Source organism: Vicia villosa, linkage group LG7 (assembly GCF_029867415.1).
Source record: "Vicia villosa cultivar HV-30 ecotype Madison, WI linkage group LG7, Vvil1.0, whole genome shotgun sequence".
NCBI classification, from domain to species: Eukaryota; Viridiplantae; Streptophyta; class Magnoliopsida; order Fabales; family Fabaceae; genus Vicia; species Vicia villosa.
Window position 1 is genome coordinate 88,739,611 of NC_081186.1, and position 25,386 is coordinate 88,764,996.

The following is a 25,386-nucleotide window of genomic DNA, read 5'->3' on the forward strand; positions in this document are numbered from 1 at the left end:
TTATATCAAATCTATTTAATTTAGATCTAAATCAAATCTATCTAATTTAGATCAAAATCAAATTTGTGTGTAACAAACTATTTCCACACTTCTAAATCAAATAAAATCTTTTCGACACAAGGAATTACTATTTAACAAATGCTATTGTGAAAATTGCATTACAAACGAGTAAAAGCCAAGAAATACTATTTTGAAGCCTGCATGCAAAAATACTGAAATTGTCTTGTGGCTATATTCAATTCAAATCACCATCTTTTTCCATATTTTTCTTCTTCACCTCTCCCCGCCCAATACACCATGATCCTTTTTTCTCTCTTCCTTCTCACTCAAGTCGGTTCCTTAACATTACCGGCCAACAACTTTACTGCTGTGGAAGATCACTTGCACCATTTCAACCGCTTCCAATTAAAGTTTGTCAAATACTACCCATCCAAAGAAGAACACCGCTTTAGATTCGGTGTCTTTAAGTCAAACCTCATGAGAGCCAAGCGGAACCAAGAGCTTGATCCTTATGCTGTTCACGGAGTGACAAAGTACTCCGACCTAACGGAAGCTGAGTTTCGTAGGAAGCTTCTCGGCACTAAAGAAAGTTTCAACTTTTCGTCTCACGCTCGAAACGCTGCAATCCTTCCTGCCAACTATCTTCCAGAGAATTTCGATTGGCGTGACAATGGAGCTGTCACTCCTGTTAAAGATCAAGTATCTCGTATAATTAAATCTTTAATTTATCGTAATCATTAAAATTTTGTATTGTTAATTTATTTTATTTTTTATCAGGGCTACCAGTGTGGCTCTTGCTGGGCTTTTGGTGCGATGGGAGTTTTAGAAGGAGCTCACTATCGAACAAATAAAAAACTTCTAATACTTAGCGAGCAGCAGCTTCTGGACTGTGATCATCTGGTTTGTATAAACATATACATTTTCTTCATCGCATAGTTTATATTTGTTTCCCTTTTACTGTGTTTTTTTTTTCAAATTACATGTTATATTAAATTTTATGTTTTGGAATGTGAAGAATATATATATATATATATATATATATATATATATATATATATATATATATATATATATATATATATATATATGTATATATATTAATTGCAAATGTTGATATGTGAATTAATTATAATTTATTTTTTAATATAAAAATTGTGATAATAATATTGGTATCGAGACATGTGAAAATCGTTTAGTCACATATGTTTTCTTTCGTAAAACCCAACTTGTTGAGATTTATACTTTCATCTACAAAATAATCTTTAGTGAATTCATCTATAAAATAAGAATTATTATTTAATTTATATTTTCAATTGTTTAGATTATTATTATTATTCTTTTCGAATATCATTTAAAAAAATTAATCATGAAATAATTTCAAAAAATTGTATCTTTTTATAATAGTGTTGAACGTATTGTTAACAATAAGAATAGAGTCTCCAATTCTCATTATATTAATAATTATTTATTCTAATTGATTTTTGATAATTTTATAGATAATTGTAATGTTACTGTATTTTCATGTTTTCAATTTTATTTACAGTGTGATCAGGAGAAATTTAGACTATGTGACACTGGGTGCATGGGTGGGTTGGCCACCAATGCAATTGAATATTTATTACATTCTGGAGGAGCAATGCGAGAAAAAGATTATCCTTACCTGAAAAGAAATGCCTCATGTAAATTTGACAAAACCAAAATTGCAGCTTCTATTTCTAACTTTAGTATGATTTCCACCGATGAAAGCCAAATAGCTGCAAATCTAGTTAAAAATGGCCCTCTCTTAGGTAATTAATTGTTTTTGACAAAAAAAATTAATGTCGTATATTTGTCTGATCATCATTCATTACTTTTTATTTAGATTGAATGAAAATTTTCTAATTTATGTTTTGTTTGGTAAAGTTTCTAACATTCATTACTTTTTATTTAGACTGAATGAAAAACTTCTAATTTATATTTTGTTTGGTAAAGTTTCTATCAATGCAGATATGTTGAAGACATATACTAGCGGTATCTCTTGCCCAAACATATGCGATAAATACGGTTTAAATCATGATGTTCTCCTAATTGGTTTTGAGAAAGATGCATGGATTCTTAAGAATTCATGGGGAGCGAATTGGGGTGAGGAAGGATTCTTCCGACTTTGTCGTGGTAAAAATATATGTGGCATGAATTTTTGGGTAATGTCGGTAGATGCTGCCATTAAGGATGCGGGTGATTACAATTCTAGTGACAAAGTAGTTTATTGTCATTCCATCTATTTATTGATAATTTCTATTATATATATTATAAATCTTTAAATTTATGTTGGTATATTGTAAGTGGGTGATTTTTATAAACTTTATTGTGTGATCATGAATTATTAATGTTATATTTTGTTTGTAATTTATGAATGTTTATATACTCTATTGTTACATATTAATACTTGTGCATTTTAAATCCATTTCTTCTATATTCTGTCTTTATCCATTAATTCCTATATCTCTAATTCGGGTTCCTAACACAATCAAACTACATGTCTAGCCATGGTACTCATTGAAATATCTAATTGCACCTCTTATCATCACTTACTCTTTGAAGAACAACCTTGTCCTCAAGGTTGTAAGAAAATAATTGTTGGGAGGAATGCTTCTAGATACCATCAAATTCTTTTTTGAAAAAGAAACCAAGCAAGTCCTCACAAAAGACCAGTAGCTAATTGTTAAGAATTTGAAAGCCATTGTCTCCATTCTTGCTAACTATTATTTAATAGCATGTACCGAGAAAAGGCCATATATTGAATAAGTTTATCAATCCCCATAAACTTAACCAAACTTTTAGCAACACAACACGAACCACATCCATTTATGTTATTACTCTTTCAACTATCTTGTGTCACGTGATGCTCAAACTTTGATAAGAGCTCAGAACCACAACTCTCGTAGAGCCAATTAGCAAGCAATTGCAAAGCAAAATCAATATTGAGTTCTATATACCAATGATTATGGAACAGATAATGCATGTTAGTAGCATAAGTCTCTTGCAATATAATAAACAAGTGTTCCTCAAGTGTAAAATTTAGACAAGCCTTCCTCAAAATTTCACCAACTCTAGTGTCATCAACTTAAGATAACCTTACAAGAGCTACTTTAGTCTGACTTAATTGGCTCCACAATTTGGGTTTCCTTGCCAATTTTTTTCCTGTAAAATGTGAAAAAGAAATTCCATTTCTTTTTGGATTTGACGTTGTTGAAAGGGATATCATCTCAAGTGGAATCACAATTTTGACTTCATGTTTAAAACTTCTGTTCTTGGATTAAGCAGCAATATCCGAAATATTTTTCAACATGGTCATCATTTGAGAATCAAATGAAATTTTAAAATAGATAATGATGTGAGGTTGGCTTCCAATTAATATGTTTGGTGAAGATTGTTGAGACGCATGGCTCTAAAATGCAGTGAGAAACCAAAAGTAAGAAAAAAATTGTGTGAAAAACATATGAGATCATTTTGTTCTTCTAGGTTGTTTTTGTTGCGTCGCTGGATTTTGATTCCGTCTTCAAGAAACTTGGATCTGGAGGTTTCAAGGATGGTGACTCTGTTTCAGCTGGGAGCGGCGGCGGAGTTACCAATTGTTAATCATGTATCAATATTAGTGGTGGGAGATTAGAAGTCGATGAAACCAGACCTAAATTTGTATAATTTTTGTGTGTCTCATTTATCTGTTTGAACGTGTAAGCATTAAATGGTTTTAGAGTTGGATTTGGAAAAAAAATTCTACTGCATCTCAAACATCTTTTTCACCTTTTTGTTCTTCAACAACAATTTGTTCTAGAAAAAAGATTTCTATGGATTTCATAGATTTCAGATTTGGCTCTTTCATGAATAACGATTCAGTTTCTTTTTCGTTCTCCTCAACAAAATCATTGGTTGAATATAAGGACTCAGTTGATTCATATGTTGGTTCCTCTTCTTTATCATCCAGTAGTAAATTAGGTCTCCACTTCGGCTTGAAACGCTATAATAGTGTTGTTGTAAATTTATCTCAACTATATATGCGATGAACACAAGACCACCGTATCCACCATTTGAAAGCATAACCTCTCAATGCTCCAACAACTTTCAAAACCTTCAATGACTCGGGTGTTTCATGCTCCTTGAAAAATTTCTTAAAATAAAGAATCCACCAGTAGACATCTTCTTCCCCCATCAAACAATAATATTATCATCAATTTATGCGGAAGTGAGGTCGAAAATGAAAGCACCAATTGATTGAAAGGTGTCTTATCAAAACTAGGGTTTATAGAATAGAAATGGAAAACACTAAAAGACTAGAAAAGACAAATAAAAACTGACTAAAAAAATAAATTTCATTTCATTCATTTGATACTCTTCAAAGTCTCAAAGGACTACATCTCATAGTGATCCTAACTAGAAGGTCCAAATAAAAAGCCCAATTCAACAAAACATTCAAAATAAAATAACACTAACATAATTATATTACTAATTGAATAACCTCCTATCATGCGATTATCCATTGAATTGATCGTCAAGTAATCCGTTTCATCTAAATGAAATCTCTAAATATCATGGGAAACTATAACAGCAACATACATTGGTTTTAAATCACATAAATAAGAAGACTATCTTACAATATGTTTACTCAATGAGTTGATGATCAAGTAATATGTTAAGTCTAAAGTGACCCCTCAGAGATCTTAGAGGAATATAATCGCAACTGGCTTAGACTATTCATGTACCTTTTTCAGCAATCATAATAATCCCACAATACTATTAATCTAATGTGCAACTCTCATGTTAGGTCTTGTATTAGTATATTTGTAAAAGGTTCTCAAGGTGCAATGTAGAGGCAAGAGATATGATATCTCGCCCACAACTCCCGGGTCGCTCGTTGCCAAGATCGAGCATCTGTTTGTGATACCCTTTTCTTGAATATGTCGTCCATTTCATTAACAACTCCTCCAAAACATGCATATGTAGCATATGTAGGAAGTAACGTATCTCTGGTCCATAGTAGTGTGGAAGAAATCAAAAGGAAATTAACTATACTCTCATAATCAACAGAGGATTAGTTACCTTCATTCTTCCACTATTGAAAAACGGTTGTTACTTATGAGACTCTAAGATCCTGATCCAGAACCTCTAATAAACACTTCAACTCTAAGAGTGTATATAAGGTATTATACACGAAAAAAAATGAAATTATCTCTTTCAAATCAATTTTACATTTCATAAAAATAATATTAAAAGTTCTAATTTTCTCATCTCTATCTCTATTAATAAATATTATTTTGATTAAAGTTCTATTTTTTTTTTTACTCCTCTATTTCTATTAATAAATATTTTTCTAAAAAAATTATTTATTTAAGTAATTATAAAAAATATATTTTTTGTAAAATGTGTGAATATTAATCTACTTCATTAAACTATAAATGTACTTTATTATAATTCGGACAAGGTTGCATGGCATAAAGCTAGCTTGATAAGATATAATATAAATTTAATTTTAAAAAGAGATGCTAAAGTTTTGAAATATATTGTCAATCTCAAAGAGTTGAGGATGATCTCCCTAATTCGGAAAATTAAAAAAGTAACTTAAAATAATAATAATGTACACATCAAGTTCAAGTTCAAAGTACAACAATAAATTTTTCATTCATCTTATTATTCTGACGTATGAGTTAAAAATTGTTTCACATGATAATAATATTGAAGTCTCATTCTTCTTTTTTTTAAGCAAGAATATGTTGACATGAGAACCTAAGTTCTCCAAACTTGATACAAAAAACTCGAAGAAAAGCTCGAGAGAAAAATTACACATTAATTGAAATCTACGATAAATAAAATATAGGATTTTTATTAAACTTGTAAAAATTACAATTGGGTTGGTTAATTTTTTATATGAAAACCCATCTCCAAACCAAAACTTTAACCTCCTAAATAATGTCCGAAATATTCCACATATCACGTCTAAAGATGATTATATTTCTGACCGTCCAAAGGGTCCAACACAAAGAACTCTCACCTTTTCTCTCTTAGTCTTTCGCAATTTACAAAACAAAAACCACTTCATAAAACTTTTCTTAAAAGACACCGCTTTAAAATCGTCCATCCCAATTCAAGAAGTCACATCCTTCCATACCAGAACTTTGTTATGACATAGCATAAGAGAATGGAGAGAAGATTCATCTCTACTAATACAGAACACACAGAACTTTGTTAGTTTTTTTATTTTCAATCACTAGACTTTTTTTTTTGTATGTAAAAAAAGAAAAAGAGAATGTATTTTAATAATTTATCTTTTATATTTGTTTAAATTTTTTGGTTTATTGAAATCTTATAAAGATATGGTTTTTCAAGTCGTATAAATAAGTTATGTATGATACAATCCTTAAAGATATGGTTTTATGAAGGTGTTTGATGAAATGTCTAGCATGTTTCGGGTTTGGCTGTTCTTGGTCATGGAAGATGGATTCATTCGTTTATGGTATGCTTGGCACTTCAATGGTAGAAATGTATTCTAAGGGTGGCAGTGGCATGGTTGAAAATCATTATGGCTTGTTCTTCACATATGACTAGCACAGTCCAACCAACATATCAAACTCATGCACAACAGTTGATAAAAACATATTTCTTTGGATCCATATTTCTAACATATAATCAGCCACATACAGGTTCTTCTGCTAGAGTAATTACATTGATGAAAATGAGAGTTAAACACAACAGAAACGAAAATGGGAGCAGAAAATTGCGGCTGAAGAGACAACATTCTTATTGTCCGGGGACAAAGTTAGTAGCGAAAGCCCATGCGTTGTTGGCGACAGGGTCAGCAACATGGTCGTAAAGGTTCTGAATAGGGCCCTTGCCAGTAACAATGGCTTGAACAAAGAAACCAAACATGGAGAACATAGCCAACCGACCGTTCTTGAGTTCCTTGACCTTCAACTCAGCAAATGAATCAGGGTCATCAGCAAGACCAAGAGGGTCAAAAGCACCACCAGGGTAAAGTGGGTCTAGTCCTTCACCAAGGGGTCCTCCACCAACTCTGTAGCCTTCAACAAATCCCATCAGCACAACCTGAGTAGCCCAGATTGCAAGAATGCTCTGAGCATGGATCAGGTTGGGGTTGCCCAAATAGTCAAGACCACCCTCAGCAAAGATCTGGGAACCGGCTTTGAACCACACTGCCTCGCCGAATTTAACACCGTTCTTTTCAAGGAGTTCGGGGAAAGTACATCCCAATGCACCAAGCATAGCCCATCTGCTGTGAATTACTTCAAGCTCACGGTTCCTTGCAAATGTTTCAGGGTCAGCTGATAATCCAGCTGTGTCCCATCCATAATCACCAGGAAACTCACCAGTCAGGTATGATGGAATTTGTTCAGAGAATGGACCCAAGTACTTGGGACGGTCAGGACCGTACCTGGTTTTCACAACAGATCATTTCAAGTCAAATATAGAAACAGATTATCACAACCTTCAAATATAAGTCATTAGCTCAGTAACACCTACACCTCTGAAAAAACGTGTGTCCGTGTCCGAGTCAATATTGGACACCGACATGACACTAACACTACTAATTAAGTTCAATTTATTCATTTTTATCAAATTATTATTAGTGTCTGTCATTGTCAATGTGTGTCTGGTGTCTGTGCTTCATTTGTTACTAGCATTTTATTATGCAATCTATTACACTATACTACATGTTATTAGCTAAGAATTAGTTATGATGTTCCTAAGAGGCATGATGAGATAAAGGAATGTTGAAATCCAAAACATTATGTATTTTAACATATGCAAAAGCTGATTTTGACTGTAATTGAACTACTTACCAAATGCTTTCAGGAGCACTCTTCACAGTACGACGCATGGTGAAGCGACTTTGGCCAAAGTTACCAGCTTTCCTGATGAATTCATTTCCCTGCCTCAAACCAGTCTTACCAGTGAATGCTGATTGTTGGATAGCAGAGGTGGCCATGAGGGCGTTGAGAGACTTCTTGCACTTTGATGTTTGTTCTCTTTGATGCTAATGTTGTTGTGAAGAATGAAGATATGCTACAAAGGTTTAATAGAAGTGTTGGGAGTGGCCATTGTGGAAATTATTAGATATTGTGGATTAGGATATGCACAAGTCAGCAACATCTTATTGGTGGTGAATTTGTATATGGATTTCCAAGGTGGGATATTGTATTGATATTGTGGCTCTCTTTGTGCCATGTGGATGCAGTGATCTGGGGGGTTGGATGTTTTGAAGAGGGTGAATGTGAGCCAAGGAAATTAGGTCCACCAAATTTGTATTAGGGGTAACAAATCTGTTTAAACTAAAATCCATCTAATTGAGCTACTAAATTATCCATCTAACCAACCTATCAAAATATTAGTAAATTATCCATCTAATCAATCCACTATCAAATTATTAGTTAGTGAATTGAATTTAATTCATCCATTTAAAGTTAGGATTTGATCCAATCTATTCAACAAATTTTAAAAATTTATTGAATTGTATATTTTTTTAATTTTAAATTTAAGGTAGTTTTTATTACAAATGACAAAACAAGATTATGCAAAACTAAAAGATTTAATAATTCTTTTAAAATTAAATATTTTTTTCTATTTATCTAAAAAAATAGTATCTCTCATTGCACATCATTGAACCATGAACACTAGAAAGAAATTATCAACATTTCTTAACATAACAAAAAATTTAAGGAAAATGCTAATATGTGCCCTAAGGGCATATGTTAATGATACTTTAATTAAATTTAAATAGATAGTGTGTCTATATTAATGCATTAACTTTAGGGGACATCGCGTGAAAATACGATTATGCCTTCATGTTTCTGAGATACATCTCCGGACGCACCAAATGCACACTGTTTAGTTTGTTTTCGAGTCAGGCCCTAAATTTGAGCCAACTTCTATTCAAAGATGTATCATCGTAAAATTTACAAAGATGTATTTCTGGAGCGTACTGAAGCAGAAGCAAAAAGCAGCACATTGACAAAATAAAATTATCATTGGTATTATAAAATCAGCAATGCATAAGGTATTTTAACATAGATCAAACATTACATTTCAATATCCAGATGGATGTTGTAACATCTTGATAATATCATCAACCGATCTCGAAACAGCCGCATCTAGCTCGATCAGAACTTTTGATTTTAAATGGAAAAAGCATTTTCCGCAGCCCTTAAATCAGCGACTATCTTCAGCTCATAGTTGTTGCACTCAATCTTTCCTTTTTTGTTAACGGAAGGCAAACAGTACTTGATCTTCACAATTCTACGATTGTCGCCGTATGGTAGGAGCTCCTGCAGTGTGTATTTCAGATCTTCGAGAGGGGTGTATTTAGCGATCTTAAATTCTTTTGAGGGTTCCACATCGTTAAAGTAAACATTTCTGACGTGTCAAATGATGTTCATTCTGGTGTAATGTGTTTTGGTATTAAACAATAAGACAAGTGGCCTATAGCTATATTAGTTAAAGAAAAATATGGACCTCTGAAATTCTATCTTGTACTAAGGGACGTTTTGAAAATGCATCTTCGCTACCACCCTATTATCTTATTTCGGAGATGTAGTTTCGGAACCTCCCCTGGCAAAACTGAATAAAATAGAACAAAAACAGAACATGTAATCAATGCAAAAAAAAATTGACAAACATCAAAATGTATATATATTAGACATCATAACACATTAACATAATTTTACTTACAATAAATTAATAAATAAATACTAAATGAACTGAAAGACTTGTCGTCAGTCAAATCTATAACTATTGGCCGTACCCCCCTTTGACTTTTGTTTTTTTTCTCTTTCAATCTCGCCCAATTTGGTGAACTCTTCCATCCTTTCAACAAAATTGTTCGACCAAGTCTCGACTTTGGTTGTTGAATGAATTGTCCACTCCTGTGATGTAAGTGGTATAAGGTATCCCGATTTCAAATAAACTTAAACAAAATGTCGCAGATTTTAAATCCATCCAACACACATAATACAATCATTTGGATTTGGAGGTGGTGCAGTGCGTAGTGGGAAAAAAGTTTCTAAGAAACCGTATCTTGTAAGATCAATACACATTATATCATACGCACATGCTATGAGATGGCCCATTTCAGGGAAGCACGTCGATAAATTACTTCAAAAAATTGTGTATTTTCGTATAGTCGTGTGTATGATTTTTTGTTACCAATCAACTCTTGGATAAGTTCAATATATTTGTGCATAAAAAACAACATCTCCTCAATGAATGGGATTTTTGGTGGAGGCGGTGAAGGAGGTGGTTTGCTAATGCGAGCTCCTTTGAAAACAACTTTCTGAGATTTCGGAGTAAGTGAATCAAGAAAATTTTTGTCAACATGTTCAAAATATGAAGGAGACCGTATCGTTGAATTGTCACTCGGTGTAAGTTTGAACTGCTTAGGAGCTCATTTTTACCGGTTGAGAGGGTGGTTTCAAGTTTGTGGTTTATGGATATGCAATATTTCTCAATTGCTCTTTGATGTGGAGTTTCATATTGTCATCGAGTTTTCAAAATCTATCTTATATCACTTTCCATTTAGTTAAGATAGAGATATTCAATTTACCATCTTTCATGACACCATCATCATCAAATCTGATCCTTTTCCAATGAGTGTGAATTTCATCCATTCGTATCAGGCTATCAAGTTTCACCTTCTTAGATAAAACACAAGCACATGGGAGAACATATGTTTTCACAAGTATGCAACCACACTTTAAGCTATCGAAACCTACATTATCAACTCTTTTGGCTTTGTGAAAAATATAATTCAGAGTTGCTCGAGATATGTTGCTGACCAATTGAGAATACAAATTGTTGTGTTTGAACCTGTATTCTAATAGTGTGATGTTGCGGCCAAATGATGTTTGTATCTCGTTGATTATGTTGGTTTTGGATCATTTGGTTCACATAATCTCAATCTCTATACAAGTCACCCTTACCATTTTGTGACCAATTCTTTTGAGTAGCATGGGCACACTCATATCGGTTTGTTGTTGTATTTCTAAGGTGTCTTACATGATTAGTCATAGCACATACAATCTTCTCCTTAATTTGGTAAAAAAGTATACTTTCAACATATTTCAATAAATTTGGATATTTCTCACACAACTTTCTGAGTTATATAACAATATCACCATATAACTCTTATATAGAAGAATTAATTATATCATTCCATGCATCCATTAATTTTTCCACTATGATGTGCGCCTTGACCATTTTTTCATCTTCACCATCTATCTGTTTTGTACCTATTGCGGGTTTAACCCGACTTTTCACCTTATTTGTTATGTGATACCTACAAAGTAATTCATAAGAAGTAGGAAATACCTTTGCAACCGAATTCATCAAAGCGGTATCACGGTCGATAACAATTACTTTTAGCATTTCTTCTTAATTCTTCAACATTGCCCGACACACCTCTGAAGCCTAAGTAAAATTTTCCTCTTTTTAACTCTCTAGAGATGCAAAACCGACATAATAAGTCTTCTCAATAGAGGTAACACCAACAATTTCCAATAATATAAGCATGTACTTGTTGGTCTTATACGTTGAATCAATGATGAGCACAATGGGAAACATGTTGAACAAATTTATGGAACACGATGAGTCCAAAATATATCTCTAACAGTTACTCCGTCATCGCACGTTCGACACCTATATACATAATTGTTATCATCTAAAAGTTTCAAGAGGTGTTGCATTTCAGTTCTATCCCCCCTCAACACTTTGTTAGTTCGATAACGGATATTGTACACTTGCCTGATATTCGCAATGTTCCCGGGTCTTTTACATTTCAAGGTTGCAAGTATTTTTTTGAGTTGCACCAAATTCAATGTCATGTATGAAACATACTTCTTCTCTTCCGGTATGAGGCGAAATGCAATTGGATGACAAGCTAACTTTACACACAAATTATGGTTATATAAACCACATATCACATTAAATTTCCATTTTTTATTTGTCAACCGATAACCACGCAACTTAAAGGGACACTCACATTTTCTTGAACCGGTTTCATCTCGTTTGAAATTTCGGAGAGGGTGTGTATATTTTCCACTTATTTCGCATGTCAATGTCACAAATGCACCTCTTCTATTTGAGCCATTATCGGACATTTGATTATAACACTAAACCCCAATTTGAATGCCTTTGTACAAATCCATTGAAGCATGTGATCATGAAATTTAAACTCTTGTTCATTTTTTAAATTGGTTGCCAACATCTACCTCCTTCACAACTGCACTTGAGACATCGAGAGACACAATAGATTTGGGGAAAACATCGAAATGCACCATATCTAATGAAAAAAATAAAATACTCAGAAACATCTAAAACAGAAAATAGATTGCTAGAAAATTAGAACAGACAGCATCCGAAAATGCATCTTTGGATGAATTCATAGAGAATTCAGAAATACATTGTCAGAGACAACATAACCTTTTTTAAGCTTCAAAACAAGATTAATGTGATCAAGGAGGCTTGAAATAAATGAAATTCACCTTGAACTCCAATTTCTTTTGCTCATTTTGATTAGATGAAACACAATAATGAAGTTTTGGAGTGAAAATCTTGATTGAGATTGGAAGGTTTTTGGAGGTGAATTTATGGGGAAAAAGGATATGGGGTATGATCATGCAGGTAGCTGTTTTTAGCAATTACACATTTGATTTTTCTAGAGATGCATCTCCAGAATAATCTGACATACAAATGTAACAGGTTATTAAATTCCCGCCTCAAATGTTTAAAGATACATCTCCAAATAACTCATTGGAACGTGTAACACAAAATTCATTTCTAACTATGTAATGGAGATGTATATCCGAAATAAAATTTTCTTAGGCTAAATGGTGACAATATCTTTATGCATGTTGTGTAATACAAACGGTGCGTCCGGAAATGTATTTTTGGAAACTGAGAGGTGTTTTCGATTTTAATTAGAATTTTTTTCCATCTCATATCTTTTATTAGAAAAATAGCTTATGTAAAGGTATTTTGACAATGTAAAATAAAAATGGTGATTCAAACAAGCGGTGAATCTAGAACACAATATGTTAAAGTAGCACCTTATTACTCGTAGTATAAATGTGAATTGTTGCCATTTGATCTCATTATATATCGTAAGGCTCATTAATTAACGCTATTTAAAATTAAAATATTATAAAATAGTCTCATTTAGAAAAATAGAAAATTTTGAGTTAACACCAATAATAATGAATTTTGTATTGAGTAGTTAGGTTAAAAAAATTATATGCTTAATACCCATTTTAGTCCCTTACCTCTACATCTGGGTCCATTTCGATCCTCTTTTTTTTAAATAATCTTTAAAAAGTGTACAAAGTTTGTGTTTTCCATTATAAATGTTACTCAAAGCCCAATCTCATTGCCAAATTGTGTTGACGTGTTAGTACATTGTTGAGGTGGATGAAATAAAGTAGAAAACTCTTAAGACTTTAAAAATTCACATATCAATTCATTTCTACCACATTTCAGAAAATCCTAGCAGAGATATATAAAGTGAGAACTTGTGTTCAGAGGCGATGAAGAAAAAGGGGAAGGATTGAACGAAGGAAACGTTAACGATGAAGGATCAATATTGTTTTAAAGTTGAAGAGGACGAAACAGATAGCTTTTGTGAAAGCGTAATCTGGAGATTTGCTGAAAATGAAGTTAAAATCAAGGTTAGCATCTTTTATATTGTTTCAATTTTAGGGTTTAGTTTTTGTAGAATATGTTCATAATGCTAGGTATTTCGAATTTAGGGTTATAGTCTTCTACAATTCTGCTGTTAGTAATGTTAGGTATTTCGATTTTAGGGTAAGCATCTTCTACAATTGTGTTGTTTTTACCCCTTTTAATAAGTTAATGTTTTTGTTTGACTTAGGTTGCAATGAATAAGTATTTGTGTTTGAATTTCATCATAGTGGCGAGTTTATAGATAGTCAAAAAACTCTGTATGAAGGGGAAAATGCAATGAACTGAAAATAGATGAGGATAGGTAGAGCTACTTTGAGTTGGTTGGTATACTGAAGGAATTAAGTTATACTGAGGTAAATACCATCTATTATAATGACCTCACTTTTGGGACGTTGGTGTTGAATAATGACAAAGGTGCTTTAGAGATAGTTGACTTCTGTAGGATTCAGTTGAGTTGATGTCTATATAGAATATCCCATATCCCAACCAGAGTATGTTGATAGTCCTTTAGATAAAGATATAAATTTGGAGGAGGAAGATATAATTCTTGAGGACAATGATGCAGAAGATATGTTTGCAAAGTTTTATGAAGAAGTCATTATGGATGATGAGAAAGTTGGTGAGGGATTAAATAATAGTGTTGAGGGTCCTAATGATGAAGGTGAAGGTCGGAATATTGGTGGTAAGGGTCCTATTAAAGATGATATAGGTCTGAATAATGGTGTTAAGGGCTTTAATGATGAAGATGACATGCATAATGGGAAACATAATAGTAATGTGTCGTTGAATGTTGACACTAGCTCTAATGATAGTGAGGATGAGAGTTATAATTATAATAGTTCCCTAGAAGTTGTTTTTGATGATTCTTATCTGAGTGAATATTATGATAAAGAAACAATAAACAATTTACTTGAATATGAGGGAAATCGCGAAGGAACTAGCAAAAGTTTGAGTTATTCTTTCAAAAGCTCATCTCAAAAACTCAAAGAAAGATATGTGTTCAAGAGGTATGCAGAAAAATAGATAGAAAAACAAAAAGAAATTTTTTGTTCACATGTAATTTCTCCGGCGAATTTTCTGGCACCTTCTTCGACGAAATTTTCGGCGGCGTCTTCTCCGGCAACAACTCCGACGTCATTTCCGGCAAAAACTCCAACATCACTTCCGATGTCCTTTACGTTGTCATCTCTGCTGAAACTTCCATCGAAAACTCATACGACATCTCCGAAGAATTTTTTTGAAATCACTACTAATGCTATCTCTTCCACCAAAACCATCTTATCCACCACTGAAACCATCAGATCCACCACCGTTCATTAATCCACAACTCCTTCCACCACTATCACCACCACCAGAACCACCTCCATTTTCGATTCTCTCCATCGTTTTAAATTTTTTATTAAATATTGTTTGAAGAAAAACAATAAAAAAAAAGGGAGTGAGAGGGAAAGAAGAAAAAGGAAACAGAGGAAAGATATGGAAAATAACGAAGAAAGAGAAAGGGGGAAGAAAGAATTGAAGAAAAAAATAATATATTTTTTCTCTGACCTCTCTCAGTCAATTATCCTTTCTACACGATACCACACGACATTAGAGTAGGTTACAGAGTGCCAACAACATGCTAGCTAAAGCCACCTACCTTACATGCTCCTCACACCCACTTGTTGTCCTTTTTTTTTACCCTTCTCTTACAACCAAAAAAAAGTAATACTTATCCTTTATAGTACTATCTAGCAAAATGAACAAATGCTCTTATTTGCAATGAAGAGTTTTTTTAGAAGTATATCACTCACAGTTAGGGCTGTTATTGGACCTATGGAACCAAAAAACCACCCGAGAACAGGTCCATTGGAACCGGACCAATAGATTGGCCGAAATGTTACTCGGTCTGGGAATGGATAATTTTTTATCCTATACCAAAAATGGATACTATATTGAATATTTATTGGATACTTTTGTCAGATATCCGAAGTAACAGTCCGGTTTCGGTCAAAAAAATGGTCCATCGTTGTTTCGGTCCGATTCAAATTTACCCGATTACTATTTTGGTCTGGTTCTCGAGATAGCAAATATCCGAACCGGACTGATAACAGGCCTGCTCACAATTTCACAAATCATGGCCCACCTCTAATTTGTCTTTAAAAAAATTATGTCAATTTTTTAAAACAAATTACAATCATTTTAAAAACCTTGAGGACAAGGTTGATTTTGAAGGGGTAGCTAGTGATAAAGTCCAAATATTATTAGTTGAATTTTAATTGGGTTTTCTCTGTTTGGTTGGAGGTAAATGGAGGGGAGGGGAGGGGAGGGGATTTTTAATAGCTTAGGTGTTTGGTTCAAATTTTAAGAGGGGAAGCGGAGGTAGATGGAGGGGACCAAATTCCCTCTTGAGTAACTTTTTGCTTCCCCCGATTTGGGGGGATTCAAAGGGGAGAGGAGGTGATTCATATTAATTATAACTATATTTACATATTTACCCTTGTTATAATTATAATTGAATTTTTTAATTCTATTTTTTATATTTTTATGTTATTTTTTAACTATTGCAATATTTTTGTTTCAAATATTTTTGTTAGATTTTATTGTATTCGATAATTTTTTTAAACTATATATTATAACTGTTACGTTTTTATAAAAAATTTTGATGTTATCAAATTGAAAACTTATAAATAATAAATATCGTGAATCTTATAGTGAAATTACAAGGTTAAAAATGTAAATTAGTTTTAAAATTACTCTCTTCCTCTTGTGAACCAAACATACTTGTAAATAAAATTTCTCCTCTCCTCTTCCCCTTCATATTTTGAATCAAACATATATGTAATTAAAATCCCTCCCCTCCCTTCCCCTCACCTCCCATTTCCTTGATAAAATTCTCTCCCCTCCCCTTGATTGAACCAAACGGATCCTAATGTTATTTAGTTGAGCTTTGAATGTTTAGATTTATTTGATTATTCATTTGAGATATTATATAATGTAGTATCTTTGACATATTTTAGAAATGAATGAAAACAAATAAAGTTTATTTCCTTAGTTAGATTCTATTGTCCTTTTTATTTTACAACTTTTCTAGTTTCCTAACAAAAACCACTTATCATCATTTGAAAAGTGAAAGAAAGTATAAGAAAAAGTAAACAATTTAGTTCAATTATGATACTTTGGTTGAATTAATATTTAACTAGATATTTTTTTCTAGAAAAACCACTTATCATCATTATTTATTTTTTTCTACTATAGTATATATTTTTAACTAGATTAAATTAATATTTATTTGACAATTATAATTTCAAATGTTATTTATTTTTAATTTGTGTATCTTTTATATATATTTATTAACCATCGTTATAGATTTATTTATTGTTTATATCGACTTTGCGTGACCCGTGCGAACGCACGAGTCTATTACTAGTTGAACTAAAAATACGTTCAAAATGATGAGATGACAGATAAAAGTAAAAAATAAAAAAAGTGTTTTTCAAACCAATTAATTTTCTTATATTATATATTATGTTTCTATAGTTTTCTCTTATCTTTATTTTGATGTTCTAGAAAATAAAGATGCTAACATTATTGTTCGTGGAAATCAAACATGCATAATTTCTCAATCACACGTGTGAACACAAAAATAAAAAACCAAGTAATTTTTTTATATTATATATTATATTTCTATAGTTTTCATGTTGTTGTTCTTATCTTTATTTTGATGTTCTAGAAAATAAAGATGCTAACATTAATGTTCGTGGACAAATCAAATATGCATAATTTCTCAATCACACGTGTGAACATATAAAAATAAAAAACCAATTAATTTTTTTATATTATATATTATATTTCTATAGTTTTCATGTTGTTGTTCTTATCTTTATTTTGATGTTTTTGAAAATAAAGATGCTAACATTAATGTTCGTAGACAAATCAAACATGTATAATTTCTCAATCACACGTGTAAACACACAGAAAAATAAAATATAAAAGAATTTTAATATCAATTACAATAAGTTAAGGATTACGGGTAACAATAATAGTCATAATTCATAACAAAAGAAGCTGTTAGATTTAGTGGTATATTCACTTAAGATTTTTGAAATTAATCTCTATTTTCTTTATATTTTTATATATTTTCATTTCTCTCATTTTTGTTTTGTTTTTTTGATACATTTATATATTTATCATCTTTCTCTTTTTCTCTTTTTCAAATGTGCTCATTATGAAATTGTTGTTTATCACTTCACGCGTAAACGTTTTACAATGATAATAGTTAAATTTAAATAAGTTAATTTTATAAAATTGCTTTTAGTAACAGTAAATTGAATATAACGTGAATAATATTTAAAAATATGTAAGTTGTAAAATTAATAATAATAATAATAATAATAATAATAATAATAATAATAATAATAATAATAATAATAATAATAATAATAATAATAATAATAATAATAGTTGTCCATATTAAGATCTATCAAGTGTTGGGGAAGCCTAGAGAACGAAATTTATAGATTTATGGTTACAAAAAATCATGACACCATAAATTCACCTACAACTTTAAGGTAATGGTGTGAACCATCTCTCTCATAAACCTAACATTTCCTCAATTCCTAATTGATTTGGAACTTTAACACTTTCACACATGAAATCCAACAATTAGTTTAATCAATACTATCTTCGACAATTTTAATGATGTGTTTGAATGAAGTAACTGAATTTTTTTAAAAAATTTAAAAATTATAAGTAATTTAAATGATTTCATTGAAATTTATTTATTTATTTTCTCAGGAAACGAAACGATCATGGTTATTTCTGACCCTAAGCCTCCTTCTGTCATCAACTTACTTTTTCTTTTTCTGGTGATGAAGAAGTTGTTCTAGAGGCATGATCTCTAGAGGAAAAGGCCCATATGGCCGCTTCTAATGCATCTTCTACTTTCTCCTTTTACTTTTATCTGCCTACCATCTATGAGGTTGGGTTTCGCCTCCCCTTTTCTTCCTTTGCTGTGGAGGTTCTCATAACACTCAACGTGGATCCTTACTAGATCACGCCTAGCAGATGGAGTATAATCAAGGCCTTTGTAATCACACGTCGACGACTAGGGGTTGACCCAACCATCAGAATGTTCTCCTCTTTTTATTGTACTAAGGCGCTTGTACGTTGGGGATGGGTAACCCCATTCGGCTTCAATGCAAGGAATGAGTTCCTATAGGGGTGTTCGCGGTGCGGTTTGGGCGGTTTTGACGAAAAAAATCATCCGAACCGCAAGAGAAAAAAATTTGGTTTGGTTCGGTTGGCTTTTTAAAAAAATTTGAACCAAACCAAACCAAACTAATGCGGTTTGGTTCGGTTCGGTTGGTTCGGTTTTATATAAATATTTTATTGAGCCATACATATATAGATGACAACATAATTTTGTATTTAGACATTCATACACTATCAAATAACAACAAAATTCGTCATATTTTGACAACTATTTTCTATTTAATATGTAAAAATTAAATTAGACAAAACTGAAATATTAAACATAAAATAATAGCATAAAACAATATAAAAATTATTATAATGAAACAAAAAAATAGAAGAGACGAGATATTAGTGAAGGTAAAAAAAAGTTGAGAGATTAGAGAAGATGTGCGATAAAAACGAAACTGAAATACAAAACATTTACATAAAAATGAGAAAGTGAAAAAGAAAGAAGATAAGAGAATATAGATTATAGAAGAAGAGGGAAAATGTATGTTGCAAAGAAGGTGCGATAATGTTATTAGAGTTTTTTAAAGATCGGGACTGAAATTATATGTGTAAGGATGAGAAAATTGTTCATAATCATGAGGCTAAGGTATAATAGGTTTAAGTTTAGGTTGGAATTGAGTTAAGTAAAAGTTAGGTTGTAACATAATGCGGTTTGATTCGGTTTACAAAATACAAACCGCAAACCGAACCGAACTGTGCAGTTTTGTTAAAAGATGACCCAAACTAATCCGAATCAAATGCGGTTTTTTGCGGTTTTGGTTTGGTTTGGTTTGGTTTGCGGTTTTCTATTGGGTTGGTTTGGTATTGATCACCCCTAAGTTCCTAGAGGAGAAAACTAGTCAGAGGTTAGCATCTTGGCAACATCAATTGCTAAACAATACTCGTTGTTTGACTCTGATAAGGTATGTCTTGAACTCCATCCCAAAATATTATATGCAAGTGGTTTGGCTACCTCAGCCAACTTGTGAGTTTATTGAGAAGATAACTCTGGATTTTCTGTGGAAAGATAATTCTAACTCGGGTTTGCGTTTCGTTGGCTAGAATAAAATCACTAAACCTAAAAATTTGGGTGGTCTTGGGATCCGAAAATCAAGAGAGGCTAATACTTCCATGTTGGACAAGCTGGTTAGGGGTCTCTATCGGAATTGGGATTCCCTATGGGTCCAAGTTTTGAAGCATAAGTACATCAGTGAAGAAACGTTACTTAATATGGAAAAGAAACTGGGATCAGTTACTTGAAATGCAGCTATGAAAGCTCTCTCTACACTTAAAGATTGCTTTGAATCTAGATTGGAGGTTGAGAACTCATCTTTTTGGTTTTTAAATTGGTATGGGGTTGGAAAATTAGTGGAGCATCTTGAATGCAAATTTGAACTTCAATTCATTATATACTAATATTCCTCCGATTTTTTGTGACTGCTTGAAAGCGCTTCCCATTTGTTTGAATTCTCTGATGCCCTGGTCGATTAACATGGAAAGAAATTAAATGATATCTATGTTGCTCAGGTGGTTATAACTATCTCAACAGACTTGAATTTGTTATAATACAATAAACAATAACTCTTGGAAGTGGGTGTGGCATATTCTTGCTCTTGAGAAGGTTAAATTCTTCTTTTGCACGGCTTTACATAAGTCCCTTCCTACGATATGGATGTTGTGTCATCGTGGTATCCTCCAGATGAATCTTTGTCCTAGATGCAATCAAGATGCTGACACGACTCTACACTTCCTGAGAGAATGTGAATTTACTATTTGCTTTTGGAAATCTATTGGCTTCTTGGATCCCTCATTCTTCCAGGGGGATAGTCTATATGATTGAATTAGACATGACAACGATGATGGCTCTATCTTTTTTTTGCTTACCAGTGGTTGTGGCACGCTAGAAACACATTGTGTCTTGCGAATGAAGTGATATCTTCCTACACTTTGACACTCATCATCACAGTGAGTTATGTTAATCCGTTAGCTAAATTTTTTCTCAAGCATAATATGTCTCATCCAACAAAAACGATTACGTGGAATGCACATAAAGGTTGTAATATGATTTTGAATTTTGATGGAAGTAGCCTCGATGATCCTGACATGTCGAATTTTTGTGGATTGATTCGAAATGCTGATGGTGCTTGGGTTCACAATTTTGCGAGTAATATTGGTTATTCCAACATCCTTTACGCTGAGCTGATGAAGTAATATCATGGATTATGAATGGCTTGGGAACTTGATACCAAAGACCTAATGTGTTATTCATACTCCAACTTTGTTATCAAGCTTATCTCAAAGTCTGTTAATGTTTGGCATCACTATGTCCCGATTCTTCACAACAGTAAAGAGTTTTCCTTTAGAGAGTGACGAGTTCAACTATTTCATACTCTTAGGAAGGAGAATTCTTGTGTTAGCTATGTAGCAAAACATGGAACAGGTAATGATGCGGTATACTCGTTCTTTGCAGAACCTCCTGTTAGAATCATCACTCTTCTACTAACTGATATTAGTGAGACTTTATTTTCGAAATAATTTTTTTTTTTTTTTCTTTTTTCCTTTTTCCACTAGTAAACCAAAACAAAACAAAAACCTTAGCAACTCTAAGAAGAAAATTGGGTTTTTTTCTCTTTTACAAATTGCTATATCGCGTACAATTTTTCCACATACGGGTACATTTTTTCCGCACTATACCGCGTCTACAACGTGGCCTAGTGGCCAAGTGGCCAAGATTTTTCTTTAAGTATATGAATCTCAAGCTTTGAAAAACATAGCTAAATACATAGTTAAGAAACATGTTTAAGCTTTTAGATACTTTATTTCTTTCCTGATAATCCAAAAACACCATTTCAAATTTGTTTCAATTTGATCATACTAAAAAAGTTGTTCAATTAAGTATTCCTTATAGTTCCTGTTTACCAAACATGTCCCAAACAAACATTTCTTCCGATGATGGCAATATAGAACTTGGTGCTAGCTTACTCATTACCGGTAGCAAATACAACAAGAAATGGCGAAAAAGTTTATATGTCGGAATCATGATCTCCTTGAAGAAGCCTACAACTTTTAGCAGCAACTTTGAAGAGTCTGCATCATCACCACTACTATACAATCCATTGCCTCATAGTCCTCCTGCTAGAACCTCATCAGCCAAATCTTTTGTTTCAATTGATGTAGTCTCTCATGTCCAAGACGACGTGGTAGAAGAACGTGTTAGGACTGATATTGCTAGAATTGTGAAGGAGAAGGACTTGAAATCTCTTCGTGAACTTGGTGGAGTAGGTAGAGTTTGCGATGTTCTGCATAGTCAAACTCAACACTCGTCAGAGGTATATTATTATTAATCCTCTTCATATGATGCTAGATCATTTTGTAGGGATTTATTTACCAACTGTTGGTTTCAAGTGTTTGAAAAATAGTTTCTTTTTTATTTTGTTAATGGAATTATGAATTTATGGAATAGGAGATCACTGAGAACCTTGGAGTTCAAGCAACCTTCTATGGCATTCTTTGGAAAAGCTGCAAGCAAAATCTTTACACAATTTCAATGTTGCTGATTTCGGCCTTATTATCCTTTGCCACGGAGTTTAAACAGGTTGGGCCTAGATATGGTTGGCATGATGGTGTTGCGATGATTTTTGCTGTTTTACTTCTGCTTGCATTCTCGTCAATTACTAGCTATTGGCGCGAAAGAAAAACAATCAAGTTGGCAAAGAAAAAAGGCAAGGCGGTGAAATTCAGTGTTAAAAGACATCAAGAGTCCCAATCAGTTGATCTTACTCTCTCCATGTATGACATTATGGTGGGTGACGAGGTGTATTTGAGTCCTCCTGATGAGGTTCCTGCAAATGGCTTGCTTTTGGGTAAAGACAACCTTGTGTTGGTTGAGGGAATAAAAAATGAAAAAATCGATTGTGAAGCGACGAACCCTTTTCTTATAGCCAGTTCAAAGGTGGTTGAAGGTCGTGGATGGATGCTTGTGACATCTGTTCAAAACAAATCAAACTCGTCTGAGATCAAGAGACGCCTTTTGGAAAATCTAATTGAGAAGCCAATTTCGTACCTTGACAAAGCTTCTCTTTTTATCTTTACACTTGTTGCACTTGTGTTGTTCATTCGTCTAATTTGTAAGAAAGACGGAGATGATGGCGGACTTCCAGATATTAAAGGGAATGTTTCAGTTGGCATGTTAACAAAACTCCTTGAAAATATTCTTTCAGGGCCACGAGGAAGGATTGCGATTTTAGCACATATTCTTAGTGTTATAGTACTATGTGTGCAACATGGAGTGCCACTGATGATTACTTTATCTCTCCGTTACCAAAATGATGAAGTATTGATTAATCAAGAGGTGGTTCTTAATGATTTGTCAGCTTGTACAACAATGGGGTTGGTAAATGTCATCTGCATCGATGTATCTGGTGGTGGACTTATATGTAAGCCAATGGAGGTCTGCGAAATATGGATAGGGGAAGGAGAGACTGACATAAACAATATTCAGGAGTCGGGAACAAGTCAAGTTGTACTAGAGAAGCTTAAAGAAGGAGTTTGTTTATCAGTTCTTGCACCAGGACTATCTCGTTCTCATGTGTCTAACTCACTTGTTTCTTGGGCAAACTCAACATTGGAAATGGACATTATATCTTTCAGAGAAGATTTTCACATTCTCAAGCATGGAAAACTGGATTCTAACCAAGAGGGCAATGGAGTTTTGGTGAGAAAAGTAAGTGCCAATGAACAAGATATGCACTTGCACTGGAGCGGGGATGCATCCATAGTGTTGGAAATATGTTCACAATATTATGATGGTGAAGGAACATGCCATTCCATTGAAAATCAGAAAATTAAATTTGAGCAAGTGATCCAAAAAATGGAGCGTAGTGGCCTTAAACCAATTGCATTTGCTTATAGACAAACACAGGTGCAGGAACTCAAGCAGGATGAGATGACGTTACTAGCACTAATAGGTCTCAAATACAAATGCCAAGTATCGACAAAACTAGCTTTGAAAAATCTTCAAAATAATGGAATGCGTATCAAATTGGTCTCAGAGGATGATGACATCATGGTACTGAATGACATGGCTTGTGAACTTGGAATGGAAGTGTCGATAGATGGTGGTCACCTTGAAGGAAAGCAACTTCGTGATTTGGATGAGAAAGCCAGATTGGTTAAAGTGGATAAAGCCATTGCAATGGGAAGTTTCAGTCCCATAGACAAGCTTCTAATGGTAAAGTGTTTGCAAGACAGAGGTGATGTGGTTGCATTTGTGGAACAAAGATTGATGACTAATCATATTTCAGATGTTCTAAAGTTAGCTGATGTAGGGATAATTAATCACTCTTTAAGCAAAATAATTGACAGAAAAGAGAATTCTGATATATCTATCATGTGTTTCAGTGTATTGGAAACAATCGTGAAGGTGGGAAGAAGTAAATATCGCAATATTCAAAAGTTCATTCAACTTCAGCTGACAATTGGTATATCAGGGTTACTCATAACCTTGATTACAACAATTCTCACAGGAAATTCTCCCCTAACAGCAATCCAATTGATTTGGGTGAATGCATTAATGTGTCCTTTGGGTGGCCTAATGATGGTGACGGAATTAAGTAGCGAGGAAGAGCTTGCCAAACTACCATCTCATAGGAATCAGTCAATAATAACAAAGAAAATGTGGAAAAATATAATTTTTCAGATTTTGTATCAGGCTTCTGCAATCATGATACTTGAATTTGGGGGACATGTATCTGACAGTGAAAAGCAATTAAGGAAAGTCATGATCTTCAATACATTCTTTTTATGTCAGCTCTTCCATCTGCTCAATATCATGGATTTATTGAAAACAGAAGTTTTCAAGGTTGATGTACAGAAGTATTGTTTCTTAGTGGCTTTAGGTTGTTGTTTTGTTTTGCAAACTGTGATTGTTGAGTATGCAAAAAGTCTAGCAGATTGCATGCGTCTGAATGCTACTGAATGGGCTATCTGTGTTCTAGTCAGTTCTGTTTCATGGGTACTTAAATGGACCTTGAAGAAGATTCTTTCAGGTTTTTTCAACACCAACTATACTTCACCCTTGGACTCTCCACAGTCTACCCCACAACCTTTGTTCTATCTTTATTGGGGACTTCCAGCTATGATGCTTCTTTTATTCCCTATAGGACTAGTAAGTATGAAACTTCATTGATTGTTAGTGGAAGGTCACCATGTGTATATATGCCAGTTTAGAGTTTAGCCAATTTCAGTAATTCCAATATTAATGTTTTTTGAGTGACATTTTAATTACATTATTATCATACTATACTGATTTGGATGATGAAAGAAATAATAGAACAAGTTTCATTTCAACAAAAAAAGTAAACTAGTTTAGTCAATTTCAGTAATTCCAATATTAATGTTATTTGAGTGACATTTTAATTACATTATTATCATACTATACTGCTT

At 33.0% G+C, this 25,386-nt stretch overlaps 3 protein-coding genes across 3 annotated transcripts; 2 read left to right on the forward strand and 1 right to left on the reverse strand.

Moving 5' to 3' along the window:
- The first annotated feature begins 297 nt into the window (after window positions 1–297).
- LOC131619627 (cysteine proteinase 15A-like) lies at window positions 298–3,618 on the forward strand. The gene is made up of 5 exons (XM_058890704.1): window positions 298–699; window positions 778–900; window positions 1,544–1,787; window positions 1,972–2,237; window positions 3,502–3,618. Exons 1-5 carry the CDS (start codon window positions 298–300, stop codon window positions 3,616–3,618), a joined length of 1,152 nt encoding a protein of 383 aa, XP_058746687.1.
- A 2,998-nt stretch (window positions 3,619–6,616) lies between these two features.
- LOC131615658 (chlorophyll a-b binding protein 215, chloroplastic) lies at window positions 6,617–8,054 on the reverse strand. The gene is made up of 2 exons (XM_058886805.1): window positions 7,833–8,054; window positions 6,617–7,423 (listed from the first exon to the last, which is right to left on the reverse strand). The coding sequence occupies exons 1-2, from the start codon at window positions 7,976–7,978 to the stop codon at window positions 6,772–6,774; spliced, it is 798 nt and encodes a 265-aa protein (XP_058742788.1). The 5' UTR covers window positions 7,979–8,054; the 3' UTR covers window positions 6,617–6,771.
- A 13,675-nt stretch (window positions 8,055–21,729) lies between these two features.
- On the forward strand, window positions 21,730–25,359 carry LOC131615661 (putative calcium-transporting ATPase 13, plasma membrane-type). The gene is made up of 2 exons (XM_058886807.1): window positions 21,730–22,271; window positions 22,406–25,359. Exons 1-2 carry the CDS (start codon window positions 21,867–21,869, stop codon window positions 25,127–25,129), a joined length of 3,129 nt encoding a protein of 1,042 aa, XP_058742790.1. The 5' UTR covers window positions 21,730–21,866; the 3' UTR covers window positions 25,130–25,359.
- Window positions 25,360–25,386: the final 27 nt, after the last annotated feature.

What these genes read in the sequence shown, in the direction of transcription:
- LOC131619627 (XM_058890704.1), top strand. Translation starts at nt 298, where the DNA reads ATGATCCTTTTTTCTCTCTTCCTTCTCACTCAAGTCGGTTCCTTAACA. An exon ending in TCACTCCTGTTAAAGATCAA is followed by an intron (nt 700 to 777) that starts GTATCTCGTATA and finishes ATTTTTTATCAG; the next exon opens with GGCTACCAGTGTGGCTCTTG. An exon ending in TTCTGGACTGTGATCATCTG is followed by an intron (nt 901 to 1,543) that starts GTTTGTATAAAC and finishes TTTTATTTACAG; the next exon opens with TGTGATCAGGAGAAATTTAG.
- LOC131615661 (XM_058886807.1), top strand. Translation starts at nt 21,867, where the DNA reads ATGTCCCAAACAAACATTTCTTCCGATGATGGCAATATAGAACTTGGT. An exon ending in AAACTCAACACTCGTCAGAG is followed by an intron (nt 22,272 to 22,405) that starts GTATATTATTAT and finishes TTTATGGAATAG; the next exon opens with GAGATCACTGAGAACCTTGG.
- LOC131615658 (XM_058886805.1), bottom strand. Translation starts at nt 7,978, where the DNA reads ATGGCCACCTCTGCTATCCAACAATCAGCATTCACTGGTAAGACTGGT. An exon ending in AGTGCTCCTGAAAGCATTTG is followed by an intron (nt 7,424 to 7,832) that starts GTAAGTAGTTCA and finishes TGTGAAAACCAG; the next exon opens with GTACGGTCCTGACCGTCCCA.